Source organism: Chironomus tepperi, unplaced genomic scaffold (genome assembly GCF_022539635.2).
Source record: "Chironomus tepperi strain 1889 unplaced genomic scaffold, CSIRO-AGI_Ctep_v1 contig_67, whole genome shotgun sequence".
Taxonomy (NCBI): Eukaryota; Metazoa; Arthropoda; class Insecta; order Diptera; family Chironomidae; genus Chironomus; species Chironomus tepperi.
The window spans coordinates 1,001,482-1,022,066 of NW_027226189.1; the positions used below are offsets into that span (position 1 = coordinate 1,001,482).

General features: G+C 33.1%; 5 protein-coding genes across 5 annotated transcripts; 4 read left to right on the plus strand and 1 right to left on the minus strand.

Moving 5' to 3' along the window:
- Positions 1 to 175: 175 nt before the first annotated feature.
- LOC139100628 (chymotrypsin-2-like) lies at positions 176 to 1,892 on the plus strand. The gene is made up of 6 exons (XM_070653312.1): positions 176 to 462; positions 525 to 647; positions 808 to 927; positions 983 to 1,030; positions 1,220 to 1,623; positions 1,679 to 1,892. Exons 1-6 carry the CDS (start codon positions 177 to 179, stop codon positions 1,853 to 1,855), a joined length of 1,158 nt encoding a protein of 385 aa, XP_070509413.1. The 5' UTR covers position 176; the 3' UTR covers positions 1,856 to 1,892.
- Positions 1,893 to 2,513: 621 nt separating this feature from the next.
- Positions 2,514 to 4,196, plus strand: LOC139100639 (venom protease-like). The gene is made up of 6 exons (XM_070653324.1): positions 2,514 to 2,831; positions 2,892 to 3,011; positions 3,067 to 3,186; positions 3,246 to 3,655; positions 3,714 to 3,828; positions 4,041 to 4,196. Exons 1-6 carry the CDS (start codon positions 2,798 to 2,800, stop codon positions 4,106 to 4,108), a joined length of 867 nt encoding a protein of 288 aa, XP_070509425.1. The 5' UTR covers positions 2,514 to 2,797; the 3' UTR covers positions 4,109 to 4,196.
- A 346-nt stretch (positions 4,197 to 4,542) lies between these two features.
- Positions 4,543 to 6,303, plus strand: LOC139100471 (serine protease snake-like). Its single transcript, XM_070653062.1, has 6 exons — positions 4,543 to 4,654; positions 4,726 to 4,788; positions 4,847 to 4,972; positions 5,193 to 5,620; positions 5,853 to 6,020; positions 6,075 to 6,303. Exons 1-5 carry the CDS (start codon positions 4,543 to 4,545, stop codon positions 5,886 to 5,888), a joined length of 765 nt encoding a protein of 254 aa, XP_070509163.1. The 3' UTR covers positions 5,889 to 6,020; positions 6,075 to 6,303.
- A 173-nt stretch (positions 6,304 to 6,476) lies between these two features.
- Positions 6,477 to 9,065, plus strand: LOC139100544 (trypsin-1-like). Its single transcript, XM_070653166.1, has 6 exons — positions 6,477 to 6,880; positions 6,942 to 7,064; positions 7,571 to 7,690; positions 7,746 to 8,182; positions 8,248 to 8,362; positions 8,422 to 9,065. Exons 1-6 carry the CDS (start codon positions 6,505 to 6,507, stop codon positions 8,487 to 8,489), a joined length of 1,239 nt encoding a protein of 412 aa, XP_070509267.1. The 5' UTR covers positions 6,477 to 6,504; the 3' UTR covers positions 8,490 to 9,065.
- A 3,599-nt stretch (positions 9,066 to 12,664) lies between these two features.
- On the minus strand, positions 12,665 to 13,871 carry LOC139100615 (uncharacterized). The gene has a single exon (XM_070653298.1). It carries the CDS (start codon positions 13,849 to 13,851, stop codon positions 12,670 to 12,672), a length of 1,182 nt encoding a protein of 393 aa, XP_070509399.1. The 5' UTR covers positions 13,852 to 13,871; the 3' UTR covers positions 12,665 to 12,669.
- Positions 13,872 to 20,585: the final 6,714 nt, after the last annotated feature.

Below are 20,585 nucleotides of genomic sequence, written 5' to 3' on the forward strand. Positions count from 1 at the left end.
TTTCTAATTTCAGTTTCTTCAATTTGAGTACAAAAAAAAAATCCACACTGATAGCATTAGCTGCATGATACTAAAAAATTTGAGAGATTTTTTCATTATTTTCTCACAATAATGTCTTTGCTGATTTGCAATTGAGAGACATTTTCGTACATCTCATTTCATTTCAAGTGTTTAAAATGATAACATTAAAAAAATTTATATTAATAATTTTAATATCGTCAAGTTGTGTTAGAACTGAACACATTGACATTTTGATAGGCGCAAGATGTACTAACAGAGCTAACGAGAAAGGAGTTTGTAAATATTATAATGATTGTCTACACATGATGAACAAAGTCAATCGCCATGAAATTTTAAAGTGCAATGAACAAGGAATAATTTGCTGCATTCCAGCACCTACAACTGAAACAAATTCAATTCCAATTGCAAAAGAAATCAAAAGTGAAAGAATTAGTGAGAGAAGTAAGTAATTTGAATAAGTAAATCCTCAAAATTTTAATTAAAAATCTTTTGGATCTCCACAGAATGTAAAGAGTACTCAAAAAGTACAAAGTCAAACGTAACTGTAGCTGGCACCCGTGCTAATCCACAGCCATTCATTACCGAAAATGATAATTGTCTACATAAGTCTACACAATTGGTTGTTGGTAGGTTTACTTCTTGTTTACTGACTTAGTTAGCTGCTTGAATTATGATCCATGGACTCCCTCAGATGTCACCTAAAACTGACCCTACCGCTGGCTACCACTTGCCATAAATGCACAAATCTTATTTAATTGATATTAAAAATTATTCATAAATTTTCAGGTGGAAAAGCAGCTTATCGATTCGAATTTCCACATCAAGCACTTTTAGGTTATGTAAAAGGACGTATACATAATTGGATATGCGGTGGCTCATTAATATCGCCAAAATTTGTTTTAACAGGTAAATTTCATCTTTAGCATTTACCTTTTAGTTATTAATCAAAACTTTACTATAGCTGCTCACTGTAAAGTCCACGAAGTTGAGGAATCTGGAGAGTTAATTGGTAGGGATTTGATCGGTAGTGGGCAACCTGTATGGTTCGGCATACTAAAACTGAATTTTTGGGATAATACCATTGGGTCCGATCGAGGCTAACCACAAAGGTATGCCGAGATATATTAAAGGTTGCCCACAACTGTATTAGAGCTGCATTAGAGATCTAAAATATCAAATTTTCTCTTTTATTCAACAGATTATAAAATAACATCTGTAAAGTTAGGAATGATTTCGTTAACAAAAACTGACAGAGATACGAAAATTCTCAGAATTGCTGAATTTATTACACATGAAAATTTTGATAGTTTATCCAAATATTCAGACATTGCTTTAATAAGACTAAACAGAAATGTCCCATTTAGTGAAAAACTTCATCCAATTTGTCTGCCGACCAAAAAGTATGAGGATGGACAACAGGCATTAGTTACAGGATTTGGAAGAACAGATAGTCGGCCTAATATGTCGGAAAAGTTAATGAAGGCAACACTAGAACAATATAATCACACTTACTGTAATGATGTTTACTTTAATACAATTGACCATGATACAATGATATGCTATGGCAATGCATCTACTTCAAATGTTATAGATTCATGCAATGTAAGTCAAATTGTCTTAATATTCATGTCTAGTAGCTTATTGAAATGTTTTTCAGGGCGATTCAGGTGGTCCACTTCAGATTAAACATGACAGCATTGACTGTAGCTACATTCAAATAGGAATTGTAAGTTTTGGAAATGAACATTGTAATATAGAAGGACATCCAGGAGTTTATGTTAATGTATTTCATTTTATTGATTGGATTGAAAAAATTGTTTGGGCAGATGAATAAAGATTAATGTGCTGCATTAATGTCAGTTGTTCTTAAACTGTTGCGTTTGAGTTTCATTTTTTGGAAAGTTTTGTGGCTTTTTTGGTAGAATCAGAGGTCGAGGTGGATATGAATTTTGCATTGAAAAGTCGACTCGATCCGATGTGACTTCCTGTAGCATTTCAAGTCGACTTCAAACTTTGCTTTTGGGATTTAAAAATTCAGTATTTTAGTTGTTGTCACTAAGACGCAGGCTAAGACATTTTTAATGTATGAAACACAAACAACTCCGAGCGACACAAGACTCAATTCAGCAGTCATTTGGAAGTTACACAAATTCTATTAGAATCTGAGTTTGAAGTCAAGTGAAATTGATTTTAGTCGACTCGAGTCGATTTAAGTCAAGTTCCGCCATCTATAAATTCAGTCACTTAATTACAGTTGACTTCTAGCTCCGATTATAACGCATTAATTAGCTTCTAATGCTTTAAGTTTCTCAAGCCACTTTTGTGTCACTCGGTATACTAATTTAATACTAAATCAACATCATTGGGATTTTCTGGCATTCAAAAGTCTTTAATCAGCTTATTATTGTCTACCAAAACTGTCTGTATTTGATAATTTTTTTGTTACTCGTGTAATTGATTAGAGCTTATTATTTGATTCTTTCTCTCCATAATGTTCACATTCAAAACAGTTTTTGTCATTTTTAATATTTTAGCAATAAAATTTGTTAATTCTGAATTGAATTTGCCAAGAGGAGCTGAGTGTGTGACTAATGAAAGTATTCCTGGAGATTGTAGGAACTACAATGAATGTGAAGTGATTGTTAGGAAATTAAGGAGCAAAGAAATAACACATGAGAGTGTCACTTTCTGTACAAAGAAATTTTTGGTGATTTGCTGTCCACGACAGGTTGAATCGACTCCTCCAACTACTGATTACACCGGGTCTATTGGCTTTATGGACATTCAGACAGTACGAATTAGTGAAAAAAGTATGAATTATTTTAAACTTTGTGAGAAGTAAAATTAAAATTTTAAATTGAGCATTTTAGAATGTAAGGAATACGAAAATTATGTCCAAAAAAACACTTCAGTATCAAGACTGATTGGTCAGGCGCCTATCATATTAAAAACAAATGTTTGTCAGCATAAAACTGTTCCACTAATTCTTGGTGAGTTGATTCAATGTTAAACTTTGGTAGTAAACTTTCAAATAATCTCCAACAGGCGGAACTGAGTCTCAACTGTCTGAATTTCCTCATCAGGCTCTTTTAGGCTATCCTGAAGCGACGATGATTGATTGGAAATGTGGTGGATCAATTGTGTCTTCACATTTTATATTGACTGGTATGGTTTGTGCTGAATTATTTTGTCCTTTTGAGGCTGAGCCATTGATTCATTTTCAGCTGCTCACTGCACCAAAAACAACTTAACATTTGTGAAAGTTGGAATGCTTTCACGATTAGAAGACAATGCTAATACAGCAATTTATAGAATATCAAGTATATTTGTTCATCCAAATTACAAAAGCTTAATAGACAACGAAGACATTGCTCTTGTGCGACTGCAAAAGAACATCAAGTTCAATGAACATATTTACCCGATTTGCTTACCAACAAAACAGGATGATCATTGGAAGGCGATCGTTACTGGCTTTGGAAATCTAGGAAATGGAATGTATTCAGATAAGTTGATGAAAGTTGTTGTCGAGAAATTTGATCATGATGAGTGCAAACAACTTTATGAACCAAAATCAATATTTCAAGACACGATGCTGTGCTATGGAGATAAGCGAAAATCGAGAGACTCGTGTGATGTAGGTTCTGATAAAATTTAACAAAAATTGTGATGATTTTGATGATATTTCAATTTAGGGTGATTCAGGAGGACCGCTGCAAGTTTCAAACGATAATAACGTGTATTGTACCTACACTCAAATTGGAATTGTGAGTTTTGGATCGTCTCAATGTGGTGTTGTTGGATTTCCAGGTGAGTAAGCTATTATAAGGCAACCCTTTTTGTGTCACGGCACATTTCAGCTTTAGAATCGCGTCAAACCATATGGAAGGAAGATTTTCATGAGAACCACGGGATGTGCTCGCCATACTTCGTATCACGGAACACAGATTGCCCACCACAGCGTTTAACAGACATACACAAATTAGACTTTATAACCAATTTTATCTTCAATCTTATTACAGCTGTTTATGTCAATGTCTACAATTACATCGACTGGATTGAACGGACTGTCTGGCCTGGCGGAAAATAATACAATTTTTATGTAATTTAATATTTCATGACTATTGCCTGCAGATTATGAATGCTAATAAAGTATCACTTAATTTGTCTACAAATCATTTAGCTGACCTCTTTTAAAGTTCATTAAAGCGTTGGAATTAATTCTGGTGTTAAAATGATCATCGGACACTCATTGAGAATTAATGTGTTTGTATGTTGATAAGAATTGTGGGAATTTCCTTGTTTCTTAATTTAGCTCCAGATAACACAAATGTTTTTGCATAACATAGTACATCTGTTAGTCTTTAACTGTCAATCAACATGAATCATCGTAAAATAATAATTATAGTCTTAATTTTTTCAACTTGTCATGCAATTATGGCAGAATTAGAAGTAGGAAGACGGTGCAGGTTTGGTAATAATATAGAAGGTATTTGCACTAGCATAAGACAATGTAAATCTATCATGGATCGGAATAATGATAGATCAGTTAAGATATCTTTAGTACTTCCATGTAATAGGGCACAAAAGACAGTTTGCTGTCCGATATCGCAATTTAAAACGAATATTGAAAAAAGTAAGGAATGACTTTACATAATCAATAAATTAGGCTCAAATTGACTCAAATATAAATGTTTATTTTCACAGAGTGCAAGTACACAAATACTTGGACTACCAAAAGCTGCCAAAAAGCACAACCAATAGTCTTAGGTAAATTAATATTTAAGCTACAGATTTCGTAATTTCATTCCTATTTTTAAATTTTTAGGTGCAACATTGGCAGAACCAAATGAATTTCCTCACTCAGCACTTTTAGGTTATGTCAGAAAAGGCATTAATTTGATAAAGTGGGACTGCTTGGGCTCATTAATTTCACCAAATTTTGTATTAGCTGGTATGAATTTTATTGTTATTGACCAGAATACCAGGCCGACTTTTAACAGACAAAGAAACCGCTTTTAAGTATCTTAGTGGTCTTTTTGTACCATGAATGCATACTCTTTGTCTGTTAGGTGGTGTGACTATGACTTGGTGTCGGATTTGGTATAAATCAGTGCCAGATTTAGTATAAATCAGTGCGGAACTTAAAATAATTTTTTAAAAATATTTTTTAGCTGCTCAATGTCTATATCCACCTGACAACTCTACCTTAAAGTTGATAAAACTTGGTGGAAACAATCGAAAGACTAAAGAACCAGGATCTAAAATAATCAAAATAGAACATCTAATCCAGCATCCAGATTATAACAGCCAGACTTTCAACAATGACATTGGATTAATAAAACTGAAGATATCTGTTGTATTTAGTCAGTCCATAAGTCCCATCTGCATGCCTTCGAAGAATATTCATTCAAATAGAACTACAGCCTTAATATTTGGTAAACTTGATTCAGATCCGATGAAAGCTGAGAGATTGCTGAAAGTTGGACTAGAAAAATTTAATATTAGAAGGTGTCAGAGGGAACTTGGTAATAATCCAAGAATTAATGGAAGTACAATGATTTGTTATGGACATCAGAGGATAAATTCCAACTCGTATCAGGTAAGACAATGAAAAATTTTGGTTTACAGCTCAATTTTGTACAAAAATGTTCAAATTGCTAGATAAAAGTCGTTCACTTATTGCGTAACGCTATGAGAGCGGAAGAAGAGGGTGTTGAGAGATTTTACGACGGTAAAAGGAGAGGGAAGAGACGATTTTCTCCGCGTTACGTAATAAGTGTTCGGTCCGATCCCATACCCTATTAATCATATTTATTTTCTTTCAATTCTAGGCAGCACTAGGTAAGGAACAATTACTTCTGTTTTAAGATTAACACCAATAAATTCTTTTCTAGTTGGTCCAATACACATGTCAGTTAATAGAAACAATTTATGCAACTTAGTCCAAGTTGGTCTAATCAGTTTTGGATATCATAAACATGGAATTGTTGGCAAACCAGGTAATGCCTTTATATTAGTTTTAAAATGAAGCATTTTAATTAATATTCTTTCAGATGTTTTTGTTAATATCTTTCCGTATTTGAGATGGATTGAGGAAATTGTGTGGAAGAATCGGGAGTAAGATTTACAGCAGAATTAGACAATTTTCAAGATTTTTTTTCAATTCAAAAATCGCAAATTTTATGATTTTTTAAATTTTTGTACGGAAAAGTTGTAGAAATTACGATTTTTGATTGGACACAAGTTGTAAGATTCACAATAAAACGACAGTTTCTGACTCTAGATTTAAATTAAAAATCAAAATAAAAGTTGAATTTGATGACAATTGTTTCTTTTCACATTCTACACGATTATCTCTTTGAAAATATTACTCATTTTAATTCTCACAAAATGATCATATTTGCTACATACTACAATCATCATCACAAAGAGCATGTATAGTATCAGTATCAATATCACTTCAGTTTAGTAAATTCACTCATAATGAGCACTTCTATTTTAAAAATACTCTGTTTATTTTACGTCGCTCAAAATTTTGTAAGTGCCGATTTAGCTTTAAATTCTCGATGTCGTACTGCAGAAAATTTACCAGGAATTTGTGTAGAAATTAGAAAATGCAAGCCAGTAATGGACACAATTGCTGCTGGAACTGTTCATTCAAATAAACCCACAGTGTGCAGCCAACAAGAACAAACAGTTTGTTGTCCTACTCAATCACCTTTATCTGTAAGAAGTTCAGTTGATAGGGCGGCAGCCGCAAGAAATGAAGAAAATGAAGCAACAAAAGTTAAAGAAAGTGAAAAAGATGAACTAGAAGAAATGCCTTTAAGAGACGCGCCAGAGAGAATTAGTGAACGAAGTAAGAATCAATGCTGATAAATCACTCACAATCTTAATTATTTTCATCACTTTATTAACAGAGTGCCGCGAGTATGGACAAAATGTTTTTCATACAATAAGAATTGCGCCAACATTAATTGGAGGAAAGCCTCGTGAAATTAGAGTTGACAAATGCAAGCACAAGCAGGTTGCCTTGATTGTTGGTAAGTTGATTTATTTGAGTATAGGAAGAATCCCGAACGACACAAATGTCGTTTGACGTCCATATGGTTGCGGAGCTTTGAAAGTTCCGCTGTGTAGCTTTGAAGGTTCCGTTGTGTTACTTTGAAGGTTCCGCTGCGGAGCTTTGAAGGTTCCGCTGTGGAGCTTTGAAGGTTCCGCTGCGGAGCTTTGAAGGTTCCGCTACTGAGCCTTGAATGCTCCGTGATCGAGCCTCCTTTATTTGTGTCGCTCGGAAATGGCATGTGAAATGTCGAAGTTCTCAGTCAAAGGTAACAAATCGGCAAATATTTTGATAAAGAGCTGCTCATTTCGTATGAATTTAAAATTCATAAATCAAGCGATTATTATATTCATGGGAATTCCCCAACAGATAATAGAATCACAAATAAATTTGAGTTCCATTTAAATTGTTTGAGACTTAATCAGCTGAGATAAGGAACAAATGCATGATTATGAGTATATTTTTAACTAATTTTTATACTTTCAGGTGGAACTGAAGCAAAGCCATTTGAGTTTCCTCATCAAGGACTTGTTGGATATGGAAGAAGAAATAATTTAAAGTTTTTTTGTGGCTGTACATTAGTTTCTCCAAGATTTGCGATGACCGGTAAGAACTATTACTTATGTCTGCAGGTCTGAAGACATCTAATTTCTCTTTATAGCTGCACATTGTCTTGAAAAAGCAACTAACTCTAGAATATTGAAACCAAAAGCTGTCAAGCTTGGATCGATTTCTCGTGATGGTGATAATGACAGAACAGTCATTGTGGATATAGTGGAAATCTTCAAATATGATCATTATATTGCAAATCGTACAACAGTCATGGGTGACATAGCCTTATTAAAATTAGCTGAAGAAGTTACACTAAATGAATTCATATTGCCAATTTGCCTGCCTACTAAACAACATGAAGATGAGAGAGGAATTGTGACTGGTTTTGGAAAGACACAGAATGGAGAAATTGCGAATAATTTAATGAAAGTAACGTTGGAGAGATTTAGTCATTCTCGATGTCAGGAGTTGTGGAACAATAAAATTATAGATAGTAATGCAAATCTGTGTTATGGACATCATACTGAGATGAAGGACTCATGCAATGTATGTTGACTGAAATTTCAATGAAATTGGGGAAATTTATGAAACTTTTGAATATTTTCTTCTAGGGAGATTCAGGTGGTCCCCTATTAGTGTCAAACGCTAACAAGGTCAGCTGTACTTATACACAAATCGGAATTGTAAGTTTTGGATTAAATAAATGTGGAACAATTGGATTTCCTGGTAAGTTTTGCAAAATTTGATCCCAATTGAAGTTTGAGATTAATAATGTCATTTTATAGGTGTCTATGTTAATGTCTATAATTATCTCGACTGGATTGAAGGAATTGTGTGGAAGGATGAGGAATAAGGTGAAATTTAAGATGATTCTAGCTGAATGTGAAGGAACTATGTGTTAATTAGATGATAATCGAGAGTTTGATCAGTGACTAAAATATGAGCAATTATTAATATCAGACCTAACTCTTCGTGAATTGAGAATTGACGTCAAAATGATGAAAATTTAAATAAATTCACAAAATTACTCAAAATTACCAAAAAAATTCAAATTTAATCTTAGTCCTATCAAATTTAATCTACATAAATTTCATTATGGAAATAAATGAGAAAAAATTTCAATTTAATGCCTTTGTACTTTATAATTAAAACCAAACAGCACACAAAGAAAATGCAAAACGAGAAAAAAAATTAAAATTAATTTTTGGCTCATTCAGAAAAGAATTTTTTTTAAATTAAAAAAATATAAAAAATTGAAATTAAAATGCAAATTACAAAGCTTTTGGTCGATGCCTTTATATTGGATGGGTGATGAAATTTGTGCTTCGCTTGTGCTCATTGAGAAGTGCTTCCTTAGATTATTTAAAAAAATCATTTTCAATTAAATGTACATAATCTTCTCGCTGCTTTTATGTTTGAAGAAATTAAATGAGATTTTTCTTTTAATTACGGTCGTTTATCGATTTTTTGAGAGGGGAATTTAGTTGCTGGGATGCTTTTAGTTGGATGGTTAAGGAGTTGAAAGTTTATTGAAACATGGGAAAATTTTGTGATTTTTGATTTTTTTGGTACAGTTTTGTGAGTCTTTCACTTCTTGATCAGCACTTTGTGACAAATTTCAGCATTCACTGCAATAATGAGTCGAACTCAGTCATCGCGAAGCCGTCAGGACGCCCTCACGACTTGTCCATTCAATACGACCTGAAGCCATTCAACTGTTTAGATTTGGAAAGTGGAAATAATCATTATTTGACTTTCCAAGAGTCATCACCTTGCAAATAACATATTTGTGCATAAATTCAAACACCTTTATTGGTCATCTACACCAAAATAAACGGATTAAAGTGTTTGAACACTCAAACTCTATTTACTGACTAAAATCCTTGAAAATTGAAACAAAAAGCATTCAATAATTGATTCCGTTGAACTTTATTTCAATATTTATGTGGAAAATGCACAATGAAGCACACGTAAGAGTTAATCCCTAAAGCTTTGAATGCATTTCCTGGTAATTTTCAACATAATGCTTCAATTGTAGAATTTCCGACTAATTCTCACTATGAAAATAATTTTCGCGAACTAAAAAACTTCCTACAAATTAAAATTTTCCATTTAATGGAACAAAAAGAGCATTTTAATTACACAATTAATTCCTCATTTTTTATTATTCATAATTATTCCTTTACTTCCCATTATTTTATATGCAGGATTTCATGCATTTATGAGAGAATCCATTTCGTTCTTATTATTTATTATCCTCTTTTCAACTCTTTCTCATTACGATTATAATTTTAAATTAATTAATTTTTTCCTCTCGTTCACATCAACAATGCAATTTTAATCGTCATAAATTAATTTCCATAATTGTTTTGTAGAACAATTTATCCCGATTAACATACATTGAAGTGTCCATATGGCAGTCCAGCTGATACTATACGAATCAAATTATGCGTCCTAACCATGTATTCCAAGAGTACGGAACTGATTCATAATATTTTGATCAGCTTTTATCCTTTTATATAGTCCAAGAGAAAATGTCATTGCTGTTACAGAAACACAAGTTTGATACACAATCCTTGGATGGAATCCACAATGGAAACGGTAACCAGGAGCTCCACAAGCTACTTGGCGCTGAACAGTAATGAAAGAATGTCCTCAACGTTGTCCACACGATAATTTTTAAAAACTGAGTCACAGGGCCAGCAATAGAATCAGATAGAAAGCCTTCTAATGTAACCTAAGCTCCAAATAGGAACATGGTTGCAGTAGTAGTAAGCAACAGTCCAATAAATCAAATTTCATTGAGTATTTCTATTTTTAATAAAATCCGTCATCAAATAATCCATAAATATAGTTCCTTCTCTAATTTAAGTGCACTTATAGAGTCCTTCATAATTTTCTATGACACTCAATTAATTTTCCCATCCTTCTCAAATGACATTCTTTCATAAAATCTACCATTATAATCTATACATTAACAAAAACTATCAAAAAATTATGATTTTCTAAAGAAAAATGTGAAAATTCTTGAGAAAAACTAGAAAATTGTTTTGAAATATGAAAAGTTTTCATTTTTTCGGAAAAGAACAAGAAAAATAGAAAATTTTCTAACGAGAAATAAATCATTTCTTCTTTGTTATCTTAACATTTTTCATAAGTGGCTTCTTATGGAGTTTTTTGTATGATTTTTAACTTCTTCCAGATCATGTTCTAAGCAAGGAATGAGCAATTTTTCGAAGTATTTGTTTATCAACATAGTTTAGAAGCTGCTAGCGAGGAGGGTGAAAGTTTGGGATTTGTAGTCTCGAATAATCCTGACAAGTTGAAGCATTTTGTCCAAAAGAGAAGGAAGTGAAGGGTTTGCATTGGATGTCGGTCACCTCAACTCAACTCCTCCTAAATACGTTCCCTGTAAGTTAAAGGTTTCTGTCTAAAAATGGATCGGGTGGGTTTGAGGGTCTAATCCCTTCAATCCTCCTTTTCCTGGAATTCTAATTCTCAATACACCCATGTGCATATCCTAGACTCTCATGACATAGCATTTAAAACGATAAAATATCAGTCAACCTTGACAATTTCTTCATAATCTTCATAATTTCTTTTCCCCTGAATTATCTTCTTATTTTGTCTCATTAGGATGAATAGATTGTTTGCAGAACACAAGAGCTTTTCTGTCTGCTGATGATTATTTCAAGGAGAATCACTTCCAACGTAGAGAAACATTCATAGAATTTCTTCATATTATTATTTTTTTTGTTCATCTAATTTCTTTTTCTCAGAATTGAAAATAATAATAATTTTCATTATTTGAAGTTATTTTGAAGGGCTCTTGGTCTGGATGATTGTACAAGTCAAGAGTACTGAAAATATTATTGCAGTATTTTCTGATTCTCTTGAGAGTCATTAGGAGTTGTATTGAGAAGGTTTGGATTTTTTTAAGGAAAATATTATCGATTATTATTTTGTGCAGGCAGGAAAGGGGTTGTTCAGTTATTATGTAGGTCTCCATCCACCTATGACGTCTATGAAGCAGCTTTGGGTTGAATATTTATTACGTAACAATCTTAGGGAGGTCTGGGTGGCTCTTAAGCTGGTTTGGTGGCTACGATCTTAGGGTTAGAGCGGCGATTGAAAGTTTAGAAGCTACGTAATGAGTGAACGATCTCAATGGTGCTTCATAGACCTCATTTCTAAATCCCTACTTCCATCTAAAACTCACTTAATATGTACCAAATGAATAGGATCCATTTTCACATCTGACATGATTGTTTTTGAATAGATAATTTAACATTAATTATAAATTCACGTGTGCCTTAAGAAAACCGCATCACCTTGAAGTCAAATACGAAAGTATCAAGTATGATAGATTCTCGGTATGAATCCACATAGATAACACAATAAAATTGATAAAATCCGTTCTGTGATGGTTAAATGAGGTTACAGATGTTGTACATTGTTATTATTATTTGAGTGGGAATTATGCTTAATATACAAGTGACACATTGTAATTAATTTTAATTAATTTGATTTTCCATCGTATTATGGTATGGTTAAGGTAATGTTTTTGTCATATGATGTGAACATATTGTGTAGATTGCTTATCAGAATATTTTTTATTAAATTTAACTTCGTTTTGGGACGTTTCGAGCCACAAGGTGTCAAGAATTTTAAATGTTGCGGTTTTAATTGAAATTTGACTTCAAACGAGATGTTGTGAGGTTGTGGTTGTGGTTTGAGTGGAGGCAGTGCTTTTTCTGAGATTTTGGGACTATTTTAAGATTGATCTGTAACAGAAGTGGGCAACCTGAGTGCCATGGCTCATAAATTCCCTTGTAAATGCCATGAACCGCATGTCTTTGTCGTTGCTCAACACCCGACCCTGTCAAAGCCCTTAAACCCAATTGACAGCTCTGGATACACATCCCACACCAAAACATTTACCTCACAACCATGAAATTGTCAACAAGAAACACACAAACAACAAATATTTGCATACTTTACAGCATAATTTCATGCAGGAACCTCAAAACTTTTTATTTATCACAAAAATAAGCCCATATCCATGATTTAATATCATTCACAGATCCATTTCCATTAACATGATAAATTTTCTGTCGTAAATCCTTTGTGCTGGCAAAATATCTCAAAAAGTCTTTCTTATGTAAATTGTACAGATTCATTTGGTAATCGAGATATAAATTTACATTTTCACCACATGCCAACGATGTTGATGTCGACGACGATAATGTTGTTTGTGAGGTGGATGTAGAAGAAGAAGAATCAACATTTGTATTATTGTCATGATAAATCCCTTTTTGTTTCAAAATACGCCGTCGACATTTGTTCTCATTTGTATGAATGAATATAATCTTATTTGGTTCATGGATAAATTTCTCCATGAGCATTAACAAATCCATTCGACTAATGACATTCGACACAATCACATATCCATTATGGAGACATTGAGGCTTAAGAAGAGTTTCTTGTACGAAACTCCAAAATCCTCCAGCGCAAGCACATTGTTGCTCATATTCTTTAATCATTGCCTCTAAATCGATAAGAACAAGACCAAATTCTTTAGCCAATTGACTTACTTGTGTCTTTCGACCGCTACCCATTCGACCCACCATTAAGACACGATGATTCCATTTGCCATGAGTATGCTTCAATGGCTTTCGCAGACGAGCATTTTGAATTACATATTTGAGATTATTGTAGCATAATTTCATCTCAATTGCCTTCTTAAGCTTTAAATTACAGTCTGGGGATTTGTCTTGATTGCTGTTGTTATTGTCAATGTCATCTGCTGTTGAGATTATCATGAGTTTGTCGTCGCTTGAATTATCTTTGAAATCACAAATTATTTTCGGATGGTTTTTAGGGACTGTGGCTGAGTCTGGTGAATTTTCATAAATTATTGGAATTTGAAATTTTGATGATAATTTCTTGAGATATTTCATGCTGTCGGCAGTGCAATTAAGGAACTCAATTTTCATTGATGGCTTCTTATTAAAGTGTTCATTGAGTTTGCATAAATTTGCAATCATAAAATCAATAATTTCATCATTTGACGGCTGATCAGTTCCAATTCGTAACAGCAACTCGCCAACTATTTCATAAATTTTATGCTGCTCCATATAACTGTCAATTTTGAGTGGATAGAACAGAATTTTATAGAAATTTTGATAGTCAGATGAATTTTTTAAAACGTTCATTAATTCACAGTATCGATCAAGATTCATCATGTTGAATATTCTAGTAGGAAAAACTTGCAATTTTGCTGTATGGCAGAAACTTTTCTTGACTTTATTTCCACTGTTTTGTTGGCAAAATGTTTATTTAATCTGACTTTTATTTGTCTCGCATTGCTTGCTTTTCTTTTTCTATTTTTTGCTGTTTTTCTTTCAATTGTCTTTATTTCTGAGTTTTGTAGCTTAGTTTTTGAGAATATTTGAACAGTTTGAGGTCAAGTCAGATGGGTTTTTAAGTTCTTTTGGTAATGTAAGTGCATTTTGCAGATCCATCTAGCATTAATTGATCAATCGATATAAAATCCAACATCAGACCGGTTTGGCTTTGTCATGTTGCCGGATTGGAATTGTGTTATTGCCTGATGCCTTCCCTGCGTTATTACTGAGACTTCGAAGTCGTCTAGAACTTGACATGGAAAGGTCGACTCAAGTCAACTCGACTTCATACAAAACTCGACTCATCTACAAGCTCTGAGATCCTATTTATCAGATAAATGCGCCCCAACCTCAACAGTCAGCACTGAAACACCCTACCATCACCTCTACTTTCTCCTTTCTCATTCATTCATTCACTCACATTTCATTCCTCTTCTTATCTAAATAAAAAAAAGAGAAAAAGCAACAACAAATGTGCTGTTTATGAAGTGCTTGCGAGTGTTACTGTTGTCGTTTGTTATCAGTCTCATTCACTCTTCTAGCTTGAGCTGTTTATCATGATTCAAGGTGAAATAGCTTCTAGTTTATTTTTGAATAAATATTTTGATGCCAGAAAGTCCTTTGACATCAAGTTGGTGACGACAGCTATGAATTAAGTATTTATTCCAATTTTTAAATTTTGTTGATTATTCTGTTATTTGAGATGGAAATGATGGGGAGAGAATGTGTGGTTTTAGATGAACGAGATTGAATGACACTTGCTGTGGCTGTCAGATGCTCGAGTTTGTGCCATAAACACAAATGTTCCTGCTTCATTTTTCCCATCACAAAACAATCATTTATTTGAAGTCTGTGACTTAAAAATAACAAATCATCTAAAGCCTGTAAATTTTCTGAGGTATCAAAAAGTACTGGAAAAATAACAAGCAACTGACATTGAAGGCTTTCGAAAAACACAGAAAAGAAGAAGAACAAGTAAACTTTTTGAACATTTTGCAAACAATTCCTCAAAATTGTCAATAATGTTGTTCCGAAGAAGTGTCTTTTTGGGGGTCGTTCATAAGTGATGGAAGTCGATAAATTGTAATTTCGAGGTCTAGTTCGTCTTTGCTCGACTTTAATTGCCCCTGAAGCCAGAATTGGATTGATTAATTGGTTGGAGTGCCGTCAAAATTAGACGTCATTTATGAACAACCATAAAAAGAAATCCCCAATTGAAAACAAGTCTGAATTATTTGCTTCGCTTCAGTTTTACTTCTTATTATGAATTTTATTGTCAGTCAAGTGTTGTGCAAAGAAAGAGAGAAAATAAAGTAAGATTGATAAAGAGTTCGAATGTTGAGTATTTTTGGCAAGTGACATTTGTGTTATAATGTCATTCTTTGTTCCGTACTTTTTCTCGTGCCATTTACGTCATTTAATAAAAAAAATATTTGTCAAATTATATGTGAAAAATTTATGAGTATGAAGCAATTTTGATGAAAAACTTTTCTTTTTATAGCTTTTTAAGTGCCTTTAAATTGGAAAATATTCTATTATTGGGGATTTTTTTGGATTTTTTATTGCTTTCCTTCGTGATGAATTCGAGTGATGTATAGTTTTTGATCGACTCTTCCTCCTCCCCATAAATACGCCCTTGCAGCAATAAATGAGCTTTTACTGAGTACCGAGCTAGAACTTGAACAGCTAAATGTGAAGAACTGCATTTTTCGCCATTAAAATGGATCCAAACCAGCCATTTAGCTACCTTCTTCAGACCAACATCTCGTCTTACCGTTAATACATCATAGTGCTGCTCTAGCGATCACATTGTGCTGCTCAGAAAACCAACCACAACTTTGTTCATTCATACACGTCATCAAGATCTTTTATTTTACAATTTTTATCAATCCATCTTCAGCATGCAGGTTCAAAAAATTCAACAATTTATCACACAATATCAAACATTCCTCATGAACTTCATTAAGAAGTCCCAACAAGCTTTCTACTCAAACAATGTAAATTTCTCATTTAGATTAAATTAATTTTAAGGATATATTCTGTCATGTCCCGAGAACTGTACATTGGTAAGATACATTTCCATTGCTACAATGATGAATACTTTTATTATACATGAAAATGCGAGCAGGGTTGGGAAAATCTGGGGTTTGTAGTCAATTAGGCCACATTTCGCCGATGGTAACTTCCACAGGTTACGGGCATAGCGGTGATCTTGCGCCGCCCCTGCAGCGCCAATTTTTGGAATGGGACATCGGTAGAAGGTGGCAACTTGCACACGGCGTATTTCGACAGACTTTAGCTAATTACCTTTAGATACCTGCATACCAACTCTGAATGTGAGGAACAAAGGAAAAAAGAAGTAATTTACTCAAACATTTCTTTTTTTTAAATTCAACTCTTGAGAGCTTCTGCACAGAAGTAATTAAATACAGCATAGAAGAATGGGAGAATTTTTCATTCTTTACAGAAATTATAAAACAAGAAGAATGAATGTGAATTATAATAAAATAAAGGAAGAAGGAAAAGGAAATTAATTTTCACACAGCATTAATTTTTTATATCTATTAAAAAAATCGAGGAGCAGAAGCTTCAAACAGCAACAACAAACACTCAATAATGTAAATAATAAAAATGAAAATTAAATGAAGGAAAGCGTACATGCAATAAGCAACACAATAAGCAATAATACATAAAAAATTGTTTAAACTTAGCTTCTTTAATACTCTGTAGATGTCGGAAAAATAACACAATTAAATAAAAATGAAGATGGAAGTGAAATTAAAATGAAAGAGTGAGAATCCTTGAAGACTATTTTGTAGCAAGCTTCCTATTTCCTGACACAAGCCTGACTTATTCATTTAGCTCATTCAATGTTGCATGATAATAGGTTTAGGGGTTCTAAATTGTGATAGATTTGACGGGTTTTACAAGAGTTCATTACAGAATCTTAGTCGAATTCTGGCCAGACTTACTTATTTTGCTTGCTGTACAGATCAGTTGTGATCCATGGCCTCTCTCAGTTGACGTCTAAAACTGGCTCTATCGCTGATTTTCCTTTGTTATGGGCCAATACCAAGTCACTATCAACAGCCACATTGCAAGTAATCGACCAATAATACAGAATTAGGATGACGTGACTCTGGTATGGTGTCGGATTCAAACTGATTATGACACCATGTGGATGTGTTGAAAAGGTCGCTAAAGTCCTTAACATTTCAAACTGGCAGAAGTTCACGAAGGTTAGTGCCGGCTTTATACGTTCTCTTTAAGCAACAATGAACCCTTGTGCGCCCTAGCCATGGAAGGAAGTAAGTAAGTACGGCACCAAGTCAGAATTATGCTGGTTTGAAGACGAATTTCTGATCAATGAACCGACTTATGCTATTATTGTGAATAATCCAACAAAACCCCCATCAACCCCAACTCTTGAGTACATCAACCAATAACTAAGCATATACATGCTTTATCCACATAGGAATGTGGCAACTGACTGCTTTTCATCAAGCGAAATGAAATCAAATTAAATTAAAAGATTTGAGTCGACATGAGTTACAGTGAAGTTAGATAAAGGCATGAGAATAAGGAATAAAAAAACTTTTTTCACCACAAAAATATAAAAAAAAGTTTTTAATGCTGATGGTTAGGATGAGAAGTAAATCAGAGAAAAAAAGTTTAGAACAAATCAAGGAAGTAAAATCAAAAAGAAAAGGTAAAATGTTGAAAGAATAAAGTTGAAATGAAATGAAATGTGCTTGTGAATGTTATCAGACTAGATGTGGTAATTTTCCAGGTGGAATGAGCTTTTGGTTTTGGCAGATTTGAGCTGAAAAGTTTGCAATCTTTGAATTTGAAGTCTGTAACGATGTGGAATCAATTTTGTAGCATTTAAAGGTCACATCAGCATCAGACCAGCTCCATGCATGTCATTCAATCCATCCTCACGTTATTCAATATATTCCATAGTTAATTACATTCAATCAAGTCACCAATATGTTTAAATTACCGTCCATCAATCTCAACCATCCATTAGTCTGTCCAAAAAATCCATTTGACATTTTTATTTGCATATCCACCTCCTTCACTCATTCATTAAGTCTGCTATTTTACTGACAATCAACCGAATGAAAGCTTCAATATCAGGCAAAAAAATTCAATAAAAATGAACAAACATATGCTTTAAAAGAACTGACATAAAAAGGAGAAAGGCTGTCATCAGCATATAAATAAATAGCATAAAATTCATATAATTACATTAGCATGATAGAGCTTGTCGTAATAGTTTGAAAGGAAAGGATATAAATATGCAAAAAAAAGAGGAGATATGATTACAGCACAATGAAGTCTAATGGCACACAAATCATCCATAAAAAGAGAATGAATAGCAAGACAATGAAAAATCCATCAATTTAATGAATGAAATATAATTCATTTTAGACAGAATACCAAAAATTATGTGAATGGAAAAAATATCTTTTTACTTGGGTTAATCACGCGATCAGCATTAAAATTTTGGAAGGTTATTTTTGGAGTTATCGGATGATAAAGCGCATTTTTGATGGGTGACATAGGGTGACCAAGTGGTTAATTAATTTAAAGGTTCGGTATCTTAAATATTACGGTTCTGTTAGCTCTTCATCTTATGCTAGAAACTCAATTTGTGCAACAAATCGTATTATTGGACTTTAGCAGCTCTAGCCTAAATCAGACCACAATGCGAAGTGTTTGATGTTTAAGCTTCTGGTTCACAAAGTTCCTAACTATCCTTCTTCACCCAACTTGCTTGATATAGCCAATTTTAACCATGATGCTGTGTAGAACTAAGGTTGCAACTAAAAAGCTTCCAATTTCTCTTCTGTTGACTGCTGTCACCCTTATTTGTGCAAATGCTTAGATTATACGTCAAGCTTACTTATTCTATTACCCCGAATGACACCTTAATAGTTGTTTTTGGCAGAAAGTTGATGGCTACAGTAAGCTGTCTGGGATAATTTCAGTGATTCTAACTTAGTCAGTGATTTTTCAGGGTTTTGTTTATAATGAAGAATAAGATCAGATCAGAATATTTGATTATCATAGCATCAAACCTATAACACAATTACTAGCCAAACTGAAGCTCCCAAACTCTCATTTTCCTCAACATGCTAAAAAGTTTCAAAGAACAACAACGAAGGAAAGTGAAAAATCGCTATTTGAACATTTACGATAGTAAAACCTTTATCTTATGCCGTGCCATGTAAGAAGAGAAACTTGTGTCGAAAATAAATATTTCACCATCATTCACTACTTTTAGTCATATAAAATAAGGCATTATGTATCAATGTCATTGACGTTCGTAAAAAGTATCAAGACCTAGCATTTAATAGATCCAAATTAATCAAGAGATTGTTAGTTATTGGAAAATTAATTATAAAGTAATTACGTGAACATTTTTCTTTCAATTTTACCAACATGAATTCCAATTTAAATATTTTTTTTTGTTCTGTATTGAATCTAATTAATTTTATCATTTCTGCTGCGTGCCTTTCTCGAGCTTTTGTGCTTCGCGCTCAAATAAAATTAATTTCTCTCAATTCAAATTAATTTTTTATTCATTTTCGAATTAAATTTTATTTTTTTTATGGTTTTAAGCCCATTAATTGAATTCATATTATTGTGTCTGGGTTGAGTGTGTTGGTGTTTGCAATGGATAATGGAATGTGCTGTTGTAAAGATGAAAAATGCAAATTTTTGGATTGTAATAATTATTTATTGGTGGATATACGAATGAGAGGAGGTTTTGGGTTGTTTGTTTTATAAATTCAATGGTTGGGATTGTTGAGGAATCAGAGAGCATGAGCTAGCTGGATCAGGACTTTGAGAGTCGGATCGTAATGGACTCTAAAGCTCGACTTCATCAGAATCCGACTCCGATGATATCAAATATATGCTAAACTAATCATCTAACTCACAATATCGGTCTAATATGCTAAATTCCTTAAACTTACTCATAAGAAGCAGTCTTCTAAAAGTTCTTCTACTTCTTGCCTCAACCATCTTAAATATATCATAAAACATTGTCAAAAAATTAAATTCAAATTAAAAGGATTAAAAATGGATGAAAATATGAAATTAATTTAACTTTAGGGTGTTTTAAGGGGTAATTAGAGCGATGTAGGTTTATGGATTATGCGGAGAAAGTTTTTGATATTTTCAACAAAAGTTTTTAATTGAATCGTCGAGATATGTGGAAGAATTGATGGTTAAAACCTTTTTGTAATACTTTAAACTAACTTATACTCCACATCTTTGAATTTTTAATTAAGTTTTGATATTTTCTTCATTATTTGTTTTAATATGTCTGAAAAATATGGATTTTAAAACATTTTTCACATTGCAATAGTCTTTAGTGTAGTGTAATCGTGCTTATAGACATTCATTGTAGGCTAAATGCAGGAATGCAATCAAAAGAGTAGCTCTGATCCTAATATAAACAATCTAGTTCTACTGAGTAAAGAGGTCAGAGGCACCTTCAATAAGTCTCTAAACTCTCTAGAGTAGCTCTG

Bases quoted from the DNA above. Each gene is read 5' to 3' on its own strand.
- LOC139100471 (XM_070653062.1), top strand. From the start codon at position 4,543: ATGGATCGGAATAATGATAGATCAGTTAAGATATCTTTAGTACTTCCA. The intron at 4,789-4,846 runs GTAAATTAATAT...TTAAATTTTTAG, and splicing joins AGCACAACCAATAGTCTTAG to GTGCAACATTGGCAGAACCA. The intron at 4,973-5,192 runs GTATGAATTTTA...AATATTTTTTAG, and splicing joins ACCAAATTTTGTATTAGCTG to CTGCTCAATGTCTATATCCA.
- LOC139100544 (XM_070653166.1), top strand. From the start codon at position 6,505: ATGAGCACTTCTATTTTAAAAATACTCTGTTTATTTTACGTCGCTCAA. The intron at 7,065-7,570 runs GTAAGTTGATTT...TTATACTTTCAG, and splicing joins GCAGGTTGCCTTGATTGTTG to GTGGAACTGAAGCAAAGCCA. The intron at 7,691-7,745 runs GTAAGAACTATT...TTCTCTTTATAG, and splicing joins TCCAAGATTTGCGATGACCG to CTGCACATTGTCTTGAAAAA.
- LOC139100639 (XM_070653324.1), top strand. From the start codon at position 2,798: ATGGACATTCAGACAGTACGAATTAGTGAAAAAA. The intron at 2,832-2,891 runs GTATGAATTATT...TGAGCATTTTAG, and splicing joins AGTACGAATTAGTGAAAAAA to AATGTAAGGAATACGAAAAT. The intron at 3,012-3,066 runs GTGAGTTGATTC...AATCTCCAACAG, and splicing joins AACTGTTCCACTAATTCTTG to GCGGAACTGAGTCTCAACTG.
- LOC139100615 (XM_070653298.1), bottom strand. From the start codon at position 13,851: ATGAACGTTTTAAAAAATTCATCTGACTATCAAAATTTCTATAAAATT.
- LOC139100628 (XM_070653312.1), top strand. From the start codon at position 177: ATGATAACATTAAAAAAATTTATATTAATAATTTTAATATCGTCAAGT. The intron at 928-982 runs GTAAATTTCATC...ACTTTACTATAG, and splicing joins GCCAAAATTTGTTTTAACAG to CTGCTCACTGTAAAGTCCAC. The intron at 1,624-1,678 runs GTAAGTCAAATT...AATGTTTTTCAG, and splicing joins ATGTTATAGATTCATGCAAT to GGCGATTCAGGTGGTCCACT.